The sequence below is a fragment of the Orycteropus afer genome, unplaced genomic scaffold, assembly GCF_000298275.1.
Source record: "Orycteropus afer afer isolate SDZICR_OR568_19922 unplaced genomic scaffold, OryAfe1.0 scaffold00574, whole genome shotgun sequence".
Taxonomy (NCBI): Eukaryota; Metazoa; Chordata; class Mammalia; order Tubulidentata; family Orycteropodidae; genus Orycteropus; species Orycteropus afer.
Window position 1 is genome coordinate 1,161,381 of NW_006922161.1, and position 11,396 is coordinate 1,172,776.

General features: G+C 59.2%; 1 protein-coding gene across 1 annotated transcript; it reads left to right on the forward strand.

Annotated features, from left to right (window-relative positions):
- Nucleotides 1–7,402: 7,402 nt before the first annotated feature.
- CCDC166 (coiled-coil domain containing 166) lies at nucleotides 7,403–8,756 on the forward strand. The gene is made up of 2 exons (XM_007956125.1): nucleotides 7,403–7,840; nucleotides 7,932–8,756. Exons 1-2 carry the CDS (start codon nucleotides 7,403–7,405, stop codon nucleotides 8,754–8,756), a joined length of 1,263 nt encoding a protein of 420 aa, XP_007954316.1.
- Nucleotides 8,757–11,396: the final 2,640 nt, after the last annotated feature.

An 11,396-nucleotide genomic window follows, 5' to 3' on the forward strand; every position in this document is an offset into this window, starting at 1 on the left:
TTGTTAGTTACTGTTGTTGTTGTTATGTGCTGTTGAGTCACACTCGACTCATAGCGACCCCTCCTTGGGTTTCCAAGGTAGTATCACTGTAGTAGATGGCCCAACCTTCCTTCCCAGGAGTGGCTGGTAGGTTTGAAGCGCCAGCCTTCTGGGTAGCAGTCAAGTGCCTTAGGCCCTATGCTACCAGAGCTCCGTTAGTCACTGTTGCTGTTGTTGTTATGTGCCGTCAAGTCGGACCCGACTCATAGTGACCCCTCCTTGGGTTTCCAAGGCAGTGTCACTACGGAAGTAGATTGCCCCATCTTCCTTCCGAGGAGTGGCTGGTTGGTTTGAACCTCCAGCCTTCTGGGTAGCAGTCAAGTGCCTTAGCCACTATGCTACCAGAGCTTCCTGTTAGTCACTAGGGGAATGCAAATCAAAGCCACCGTGAGAAGTCATTTCATGCCACCAGGATGGCAACAATTAAAAACAGCAACAAAATAAAAACAAAAAACTAACTGCTGGTCAAACATTATTTGGCAATTCAAAACATGGATGAGCCTCAAAAACACTATGCTAAGTTAAACAGGCCAGACACCAAAGGCCACGTGTTCTGTCACTCCATTTGTATGGTACTTTCAGAACAGCTATGTCCACAGACCCACTGACCGGTCGATGACATTAGATGTGTTACGGAAGGTCATTCCATCACATACTTTATGGAACAGCAGCTAGGCTACTGTTTGGCCAGACCACTGGGAGTCATAGTGCAGTCAAGCCGGCCCTATAATTACCCACCACGTGGGTAGACCCAGGGGGATGCTCTCTAACCTGGAGACCAAACTCATGAGGCTGTCCTCCCAGTCTGTCATCGTCCCTGTGTGGGGATCCGCCCCTCCCAGGGGGTGTAGGCCTGCCCTCAGCTCCCACCTCACCTGGGTCACAGTCCACATATGCTGCCGTAGCGTGAGTAGGTGTCACAGTTCTGTCCCCATGTGTGTCGCGGCTGTAGCCCACAGCCTCCCTCACCCTCATGGGATGACCTAGTGGTCTCTGCCAGCTCCTGGATCTCCAAGGTTGTCCTCTTTCCTGCTTCTGGCCCAGACGGTGGACCCAGGTACCCCAGACCCTGGTCACCCTGGCCACTCCAGTCACCTGCCATGGCCCCTCCTGGAGGGCACGTGGGGGTGTGTGTGTGGTGTGGCCCCTGAGTTCACGTGCCAGAGGCTTGCATCTGAGGCTACTGTGGGGTGTGCCCAGGTGGGCGCTGTCTCACGGCCCCCGTCCCAGAGGTGACGCTGAGCTGGGCAGCAGAGGTGGGCGTGAGCATCATCACTGGGGTCCACGCAGGGCTCTGGACTCTGGGTGTCCTCCTGTTTACCATCCTCTTCCTTACAAACAAGGGTAGGTGGGCCCCTTTGGGGCTGGGGACCCCGGGCAGGCCAACGTGACTGCACCCTGCCCCCCCAGTACTCATCAGCTTCCCCAAAACCTGTGACCCCACTGATTGGTGCCGCAAAGCACATCTGGGTCACCCCTGGGGCTGCCAGCAGCCATTATGGAGCCCACCTGCCCCTCCTGTGCTCGGGTTCCCACCCAGGGCTCCTGCTGGGAAGGGCATGGGATGCACACGACCCTCATCTTGCCCCGTGTGTGTGTGTGCGCGCGCACACATATGTGCATGTGGGTTAATGAATGTGTGCATGTGTGCACGCCCACACACGTGCATGTGGGTTCACACATGTGCGTGTGCACGTGTGCATATGGATCCATGCATGTGCATGTGCACACACATATGTGCATGTGGGTTCGTGCATGTGTGCACGTATGCACACACATGTGGCTGTGGGTTAATGCATGTGTGCATACATGTGCATGTGGGTTCATGCGTGTGTGCGTGTGCATTTGTGTGTGCGCATGCAGAGTGCTTCCTCCAGGGACAGCCATGGCTAAGGGAGCTGCCACCCATCGTGGCCTGGCTCTGGGTCTATTGGTCCACCTGGGGCTGACCGATAGTCTGGTGTGGCTCTGGCCCAGGTTCTGAGGTACTTGGTGATGGGGAGCATAGGGGGTAGGGTCCTTGCATGAACGCCCCTCTCCAGAGCCAGCTCCAGGAGGACGTGGGGGCAGAGGCCTGCAGGGAAGGGGGGCAGGTCAGGGGCCTGCTGCAACCCGGCAAGAGTCCAGCCTGGGCTGCAGGGCTGGACCCGAACCAGAGGATGCCCTGGCTGGACAGGTTCTGCTTGGCCTCCTTCATCTTCCTGCCAGTCGTCCCCTTTGCCATGGTGATCACCATCAGCCTTGTGCTTTGGACCAAAGGGCAAGGTGCTTGCTGTGGGGCTGGGGCACACTTTCCACCAGGGCCCCTTTGACCCCTGGCCAAGCTCCAGGGACAGGGTCTCTGACCTCACCCACACCTCCCCCTGACTCTTTGGTGGGTGCCTTGGTGAGTGGAGGGTCATGAGCACCAGTCATGTGCTGGTCCAGGGCTCCTGTGGGGTGAGATTCTGTGGAGGTGGCTGACACTGCCTTTGGCCTGGGGTCCAGCTGGAGGCAGGATGTCCATGAGATAGTGGGAAGAGCCACTAACGTCGGAGTTACAGCCTCAGTGCCTGGAGAGCACCGCAGACCAGTCCTCTGTGCCTTAGTTTCCCACCTGTGCACGGGGGCCAGGCACACTGCGTACTCCTCGAGGTGGGGCCCCAAAGTCTTAGGAGATGAGAAGGGGAGACACCCAAGACGGAGGGGCAGCAGGACAGGGCCATGGAGGGTCCTGATAAGAGCCTTCCAGGAGTGCAGGGGACGCGACCACGACCACGACCACGACCACGCCCCTGCCTGCGGCTTCCAGGGTCCCAGGCACACCACAGCACAGAGGGCACTGAGCAGAGGCAGGTGGTGGTGTGAGGCTGGGGGTGCCACAGGGGCTGGGGCGCCTGGGGGCCTAGGCAGAGGGGGTGACCAGACGGCTAGCTCTCCTCCCAGTCTCTTTCCAGCTCGGTGTCCAGGCCAGGAGGTGAGTGACCCCAGGCCCTCTGGGCCTGTGTCTGAGGCAGGTGTGGTCTTGCCCAAGGCCACACCACCACCACCCTCAGGGTGGGTAGAGATGTTGCACGTATGCGCAGGAGCTCTGTGTCCCGTGGGCGCGGGCAGCGTGGAGCCCAGAGACCCCTGCCCCACAGGGACACAGAAGGGCCCCTGCAGGTGTCCGCTGCGCTGGCCTCCAGGCCAGGCACCCTCGAGTCCCAGGAGAGGGGGCTCCTCCCGGAATCAGCACACGCCCAAGCCTGCGGCTAGGCCAGCGGTGCGGATGGAAGGGGCGGTCCCCTCTGCCCCTGATCGCTGGTCAGAGGTCCAAGTCCAAGAGCCGGCGAGGAACGAGGAACGGGGAACGACTGCGCTGACCCGGCTCCCCAATGACCCTGAGATTCACCCCACCCCCGGCCTTAGAGTATTCAGGGTGGAGAAAGGGGTGGAGCTGAGCTGGGGAGCCAGAGGGGGCGGTCAGGAATGGGGTCGGAGCCGGAGGGAGCACCTGGCTGGGCGGAGACCGAGGCTGAGTAGATGGGTTCTTCCCGGCCCAGGCCACGGCTGGCCAGCACGGGACTCGGAGGTGGGCGGGGCTGGGGGGCGGGCCCAGAGGCTGACGTGCTGACTGGGGCGGGCCCAGAGGCTGACGTGTGGGCGGGGCGAAGCAAAGGGGCGTGGGTAGTGGGTCCCTCGGGCGGGGCCCAGAAGGGGTTGGGCTTCCCTTGTGGCTCCCATAACTGTTCCCTGGGGATTGCAGACCACTTGGGAAGCGGTAAGGCTGGAGGGAGCAAGAGAGAGGAGAAGGACACACTGGCCAGCGCTCCAGGAGGAGGCCTCCCCGAGAACACGGGAAGCTGGGATCGCTGGACCGTTCACCCTCTGGCCGCCCAGCCCCTCACCGCGCCGCGGAAATGGGAAAGCCTAGGAAAGCCTAGGAGCTCTGGTGGCCTAGTGCCTAAGGCACTTGACTGCTCACCAGAAGGCTGGCGGTTCAAACCCAGCAGCCACTCCTTGGAAGGAAGGTTGGGCAATCTACTTCCGTAGTGATACTGCCTCGGAAACCCAAGGAGGGGTCGCTATGAGTCAGGGCCGACTGATAGCACATAACAACAACAGGAAAGCCTAGGAGCTCTGGTGGCCTAGTGCCTAAGGCACTGGCTGCTAATCAGAAGGCCAGCGGTTCAAACCCACCAGCCACTCCTCAGAAGGAAGGCTGGGCTATCTGCTTCCATAGAGATACCACCTTAGAGGGGTCGCTGTGAATCGAGTCCGACTGGACAGCACATAATAACAACAACAGGAAAGCCTAGGACCACCCAAAACTGCCGGCAGCTGTGGGCAGGGCGGCCTGGAGCGGAGACCTCGTGTAGCCTGGGGGGGATTGTGGAGGCCGGGCAGGGGTCCGGCAGGAAAGTGGAGGTCGCATCCAGGACCTAAAGGCCAGCACCAGGCCAAGGAAGGGAGGGCTGAGAGAAAGTCAGGGCTTGGAACTGGTTCGGAGCTCTGGTACCACAGTGGTATGGTCAAGCGCTTGACTACTCACCGGAAGGTCAGCATTTCAAATCCACCAGCTGCTCCATGGGAAAAATGAGGCAATGAGCTTCCCTGAAGACTGACAGCCCTGGAGACTCTGTGGGCAGTCCCCCTCTGTCCTCTAGGGGCGCTGTGGGTGGGAATGGACTCCACGGCAGTGGGTGTGTTTTGGGCTTTGCTTCCGTGAAGATTAGGGCTTTGGAAACCCTGTGGGCAGTTCCACGTTGCCCTCTAGGGGCGCTGTGGCTCGGCATTGATTCCACAGCAGTGGGTGCGGCTTGATTTTGGAAATGGTTCAGTCACAGTCTCCTGAGCGAAATGGGAACAGGCCTGACTTTTTAAAATGTTAGATCCGGAATACTAACCGGATGGGGGAAATGACAGGTCGGAGCCCCAGTGTGCGAGACTCAGAAGACTAGTGAGAGCCCTTTCAGGGGCCTGACACGTGACACTGGATTATCGCCAGGACTGTGCAGAAGGACACATGCGAGGTGGTGCCCGGGCCACTATCTTTGAGCCGGGCACTGCTGTTCCCCCACGCAGCAGGTCAGGAGCCTGAGCTGCAGGGTTCTGCCTGCCCTAATTCTCCCGGTCGGTTAGCATTCCGGCTCACCTACAGTTTACAGATTCAGGTCCTGTGACTGAGCCCTCCTGACCTGGTGACGTCCTGCAGGAAACACCCAAAGAAGCCCCGACTACAGGGGTGTTTTTCCCCAATAGCCTGAAAGAAGTTGGGGACCACTTTCTTTAGGGGGGACGCCTTCCATGTCAAAGGCTGGTCTTACTTTAGGGCCACCGTACATATGCTGTTTAGGGGTTTTGGAATCTGCGTTTCCTTTATATGCTCACGGGAAACAGCCTGCTGCCTTTGGCAGTTTGTCATTCGAGCTTTACCGGTAAAATCATTCTTACAAGGAACAAAATGCATTCAGTTGTGGCCGTCATCTGAAGAGCCAGCTCTCTCTACAAGGCAGGGTACTTAGCGCAAGTCTCACGATGTGAGTGCGCCAGGAAGACTCCCAAATCAGCCTGCTGCCACCACCACCAGTCCTACGAACATGGTTTCCTAAGCCGTGTCCCCTCCCAAAGGCCCAACTCAGCAATCGCTGACTCTGCCCATGTTCCACAGACAAACCTGGACAGAAACTCCAGTGCGTGGTAACAAGACACAAGTAGGGGCCCGTTAGCTGTAAATCCAAGGCTGGCTGGGTGCACCTCTGGATGGGCGTCTAACGAGATGGATGAGCTGGGCCCAGTGGGTCCCATCCCAGGCAGCCAGCTCCTAACAGCGGCCCACATGAAGCAGGTCCCTTCTGCAAGCACCCTCGCTGGTCAAAATGGAATTACAGAATGAGATATTTATGACTTCCTATTTCCACAACCTGAACAGCTCAAACAGCAAACAGCTAAACCCCAGAAAGTCACCCCCAGTGAGCTGGTCCGGAGTGCCGGCAAGGAAAGCTGACCAGGACAGAGCCACTGAGAACACCCCAGACAGGACTACACCAGGTGGGCTATTAATCATGCATCTTGAAATCTCCTGTTGGCCACATTTCATACTAGTGTCTCTGAAGAAGGGGACTCAGAAGAGGCTTCCACAAAAAACAAGGGGCCCTTTGGAGATACAGTCCTTGGCTACGAACGTTCTGTACCTGTCTGAAGTCGAATTTGTACCACGTCAGAACTGTTAGGTACGGTTCGTGTCTAACATCAGTCCAGTATCTGTCTTAGCACATAGTCTGTAGAAATGCATAAAAGAATAAACACTTCCAGACACAGTAAAACATCTTGAGTGTAGTCACACAGCAATCACCATGTTTGGATGCGCCAAGTACAATGGCGTCCGTTTGTTATGTGAACCACTGTGGTGGTGGTGGTGCCACTAAGGCGGCTCTGACTCGTACCAACATGGGCAACAGAAGGAAGCACGGCCCAGTCTGGGCTGAGCCCATCATTGTAGCCACTGCGTCATTCCATATAGGGAGGGCCTTCCCCTTCTTCGATGACCCTCCACTTTACCAAGCATGACATCTTTCTCTAGGGAATGGTCCCTTCTGACAACATGACCAAAACAGGTGAGACGAAGGCTGGCCATTCTCACCTCCAAGAAGCATTTGAGCTGCACTTCCTCCAGGACAGATCCGTTAGTTCTTCTGGCAGTCCATGGCACTTTCAGTATTTTCGTCACTCTATGTTCCTCAAATTACTAGAACAGGCTTTACAGGGGTTGGTTCCTAAGGAGCTGCAGGAGAGCTGGGACTGCCGTACAATGTTCCATCCTGACAAATGGAGTTTTCACACTTTGGGGTGAGAAAAGAAACTTGGAGAAAACAGGGTAAGCCAGAGGTACAGGCCCCACGATGGACGGCTGAATGGTACAGGCCTCGGCTCACGGAGAGTAGGCTCAGCCCACAGTCCGGGCTGCAGCGAGAGGCTTGCCAGGATGGAAAGCGAGTCCCGCTTCCGCCTCCAGAAGCCAAACTTTTCCCCCTCTCTGCCCCTACCTCTTCGGGGCGCTGACGCGGAGCCGTGGTGCACCGACTGGGAGGGGAGAGAGGAGTCAGGCTGTTGTCCAAGCAACAGGGTGGGGGAGGGCGACTAGGTTCTGTCTCCACAGAGACCGTAGCTACTGGTAATTAACATTACTAATGCTGGGCGTGCCTGGACGACCAAAGTCCACAGGAGCCAACCAGGAAAGGTTAGAGCCGCCGCCCTGACTCTACCTCCCCCAAACCTCAGGGCCCTGGGACTCGCCACACCACTGGCCCTTTACTATACTGGATGGGGGAGGGGGAGGAACTAGACTGGGGCGCGGGGTGGGGGCAGTGCCCTCACACGTTGGTGCCCCAGGTCCTGAGCCATGGCGCCCAAGAAGAAGCGCGGGCTCAGCGCGGGACGCCGGCCAGGCACGACGGGCGAGAGCGCGGAGCCGCTGTCGGAGCGCGTGCAGTATCTGCAGCGCGAGTACACGATGCTCACCGAGCAGCTGGAAGCCTGCGAGGAGCGCTTAGACCTTGTGCAGCAGGAGAACGCCTTCCTGGACCGCGAGGCTCTGCGCCTGCGTGAGGAGAACCGGCTCTACGCCAGCTACGTGAGCGCGCGCGCGCTGCGCTGCGCCACCGCCATCGTGCGGCTGGACGAGCAGAACCGCGTGGACCTGGCGCAGCTCCACTGGCAGCGAGCCGAGATGGCCTCGCTTTACCACGGGCGCGAGGACAGCGTGCGCGCGCAGCTGCTGGAGATGGAGGCGCGCGCGGCGAAGATGGCACGCCAGGTGCAGGAGCTGCAGCCCTACAAGGTCAATGCCCGCGGCTGCGGGTCGGCGGGGTCGGGCTCGGGCGCGTCTCCCTCCCTGCCCCCACCTGATCCGCGCCGCCCGCCCGCTCCAGGAGCTGCAGCTGGAGCAGCTGGCGCGGATCCGGGCGCTGGAGCGGGAGCTTCTGCACATGCGCGTGGAGCACACGCAGCTGCTGCACCGCGTGAAGGGGCGCTTCCTGGAGGACAAGGCGGCCTTCGAGCGCGAGGCGCGCCTGCGCGTGCAGTCCCTGGCGCGGCGCGCCGAGCGGGAGGCCGCGCGCGCGCTCATCGCGCACACACAGGCCATCAAGGCGGATAACTGGCGCCTGCGGCAGGAGTTGCTGCGGCTGCTCCGCCGAGCCCAGGTGCTGCACGACACGCGGCGCCAGCTGCTGGAGAAGCGCGAGCAGCTGCGGCGCGAGCACGAGGACACGCGAGACCTGGCGCGCGTGCACGGCTGGCTGCGGCGGGGCCCCGGGGGCCCACCGCTGTGGCAGGCACAGCCCTCCTCCACTCGGTCCAGTTCACGGCCCGGGTCCCTTGCAGCTGCCACGAGCAAGTCACGCTCGGGCTCTCGGCCCCCGTCCGTGGCTTCTTCGCGGGTGGGCTCCCGGGTCCAGTCGCGCGCAGGCTCGCGGACCTCGTCCCTGGTGCCATTGCGCGCGGGCTCTCGGGCCCCGTCTGTGGTGCCGTCTCGCGAGGGCTCGCAGGGCCTGTCCCGGGAGCCGTCGTCGCAGGAGAGCTCCCGGGTCTCCTCGCCGTCCATGTCTGGTGCGGTCTCCCAGGACGCCAACTCCCCTGAGGAGTCCTGCCTCAAGTGTTCCGGTTTGTCCCAGGCTCTGGCTCCGTGCTCCCCAGGGTCGAAGGAGACCGTGAACACCGACACCACCTCAGAAGCCGCCTCGGGAGGAACATGAGCGGAAGCGGAAGGCCAGCGAGGCGCTGGGGGGGTGGGAAAGGCAGGCTGCCCATCTGGTGAGGACGGATGTAATAAAAGATGTGGCCTCACTGCGGAGGTGTCTGGCGAGCTGCTCCGAAGTTGCCCACCCGCGGGGGCCACGCCTTGGGACTTCAGTTCCCGAGCTGCGATGGCTCCAGGCGCCCTCTGCCCTGTTTGTCTGCTGGGGTCCAGATCCTTCCATTCAGCAACTGGTAACTACTGACCTGCTGCCGTGCGCCACCCCCGGAAGCCACCGCCACCAGTGTACTGCTCACGAGCTTACAGGCGGTGGCCTCTGGAGATGGCGGTAAGTGCAGGAAAGTGGGGAGAGCCTCAGCGAGTAAGTCCTTGCTACAGCTGGGGGGCCAGCAGGGTCGCCCTGTGGCAGGCCTTGGGGATGCACCATGGGGAGCCAGGAGGTTTCCCTTTCAACTATTTTAATCCTTTCAAGACAGTTATTTTCTGCTTTGAATTTTTTTGTGGAAGCCTTGGTTTTTCAGTAATGGAAGGCATGTTGAATGGAATGAAAAAAAATTTCTTGAGTCGTATGGACTGTGATACATTAGTCAGACAGGTATGTCCCCGGGGGTCTCCGGTGCTGCTGGAGTGTTTGGGATGAGGCCCATTCCTTCAGATTCTTGCAATTAGGCAGGTCCCCCACTAGATGGCAGCACACACTAAAAGTGGGATACCAGCTTCCCACTAAACCCTAGAGACAGAAACTGTAGATGGGCATTATATGCCCCAACGGGTCACAAAAGGTTCATTTTGGTATAATTTCCAACTGAGAGAAAAGCTACGAGAATAATACAAGGACTCGCAGGCACCATTTACCCAGATTTTCCAGAATATATCCTGCCCTGTTTGTGTGTGTGTGCATGAATTTTTTTGGAGCCAGTAGGATTAGGTTGGAGACATCGGGCCCCTTTGCCCTTAGAGACTTGAGTGTGTGTTTCTGAGAGAAGCCCTCTCCGGCATTATCACCAGGACAGTAACCATCGGGCAATTTGGCATAGCGAGGCACTAACGCAGAGCTCACGTTCAAACTGTAGCCAGTCTGTTGTTGGAGCTGCCTCTCCCCAGGATCACACCCTGCTTGTAGCTGTCCCTCGTGCAAGTGTGCCGGCCACGTGTTAAAAACGTCTCTCAGCTGAGGGCCCTTAACAGCGGCTCTGTGGTGAGGTCAAGCAGGTGCCGCACCTTGATTGCTGGCCTGACAGGTTGGGACTTTGTCCTGGGGCAGTGGGGAAGTTATGAAGGATGTGGAATCCCTTTGGTCCCTGGACCAGAGCCCAGCATGGGAAAGGTGCACCAGCGAGCAGACCAGTGGCGAGAGGGGCCGGTGGCACGTCCAGTAGGGGTGGTGTGAGTTCCCTCACGCAGGCTGTCCCGGGAGAGCAGGGAGGGGAAGGCACTGGAATTTGGATGGTTGTGTTTGGATCCTATGGGATACTAGGGGGAGCTGCCCAGGAGGGAGCAGGCATGTCCTCCTTGGAAGGTGTAGGGTCAGCCTCTGGGCAGCACATAGCCAGTGCTGGTGACCTGTGAGGGGAGGCACCCGGCAGTTAGCAGCAAGTCACACCTGGAGCGAAAGGCAGATGGGGCGGCACTTGCAGGTGTCCAAACTAAAAGGCCATTGGGAGTGGGGGGGGGGCGATAGAGAACAGGGGCCAAGATCTGGGGCCCTGGGAGAGAGGAGTCCAGGTTGGAAGTTTACAATAGGGCAGTTCCTCCAAGAACAGCAGGAGGAGTGCTTTTGGGTCCCCGACAGACCTTTCCTGTGTGCCTGGTGGCCGCCCTTCCCCCAAGCCCAAAATGAAATCTCTGCTGGTTCTGAGTTGGTCGTTCGAGGTACCTGGCCGAAGCAGACACAAATCCTCTTGGGGAGGCTTCACTCCAGAGCCAGGTCTCCCCAAATTTCCATTAGAAGAAACTGGGATGGGAGCGTTTGCGGAGGGAGCATGGAGTTTGTGTTCCTGGTGCGGGGTGGCTCGGGAAAGGATTGCATGAAGGTCATCCTGTCACTGACTCCTACGTGTGCAGGGCCCGGAGGCTTGTGTTTTGTTAAATATCTTTCACGGCCATGAAAACAAACGAGACACTAGGGCTCCCCTGAGAGCTGGGGAAGGGAGCAAAGAGCCTTGGACGGCTTGTGCCAGAAAGAAGATGCTTCCAGACCTCTCAGGAAGGTCCAGCCAGAAGGCCGGGAGCAGCAGCGGAGGGGCTGGCTGAAAGTTGGACAGTCTGAACAACATCACAAGGAGGAAGGATGAATGAAAACCCGTCAGCCGTGAAGCCGAGTTTAAGTCCCATGGTGGACACCCACCTGGCCGGGGGGAAACGTGGTGGGTGAGGCGCCACACGCTCTGCCTTTCTCCTGCGACCTGGATTTCGGGGCAGAGACCGCTGGCCAGGGGTGGCTGTGTGCAGGCTTCTCGGTCGTGGGTGCAGAAGAAACAGCAGCAGGTCTGTGCTGCAGCCTGCCCCGGGAAGTGTGGGGACGAACCTCACAGCGGAAAGATCCAAATGATTGATTCTCCGAGCACGGCAGCACCCCAGCTCTGCTGAGAAGACAGGAAGTGTCTCCTGGGATGAGGCAGCAGACCTGGTGGTGCAG

Bases quoted from the DNA above. Each gene is read 5' to 3' on its own strand.
- CCDC166 (XM_007956125.1), top strand. From the start codon at position 7,403: ATGGCGCCCAAGAAGAAGCGCGGGCTCAGCGCGGGACGCCGGCCAGGC. The intron at 7,841-7,931 runs GTCAATGCCCGC...CGCCCGCTCCAG, and splicing joins AGGAGCTGCAGCCCTACAAG to GAGCTGCAGCTGGAGCAGCT.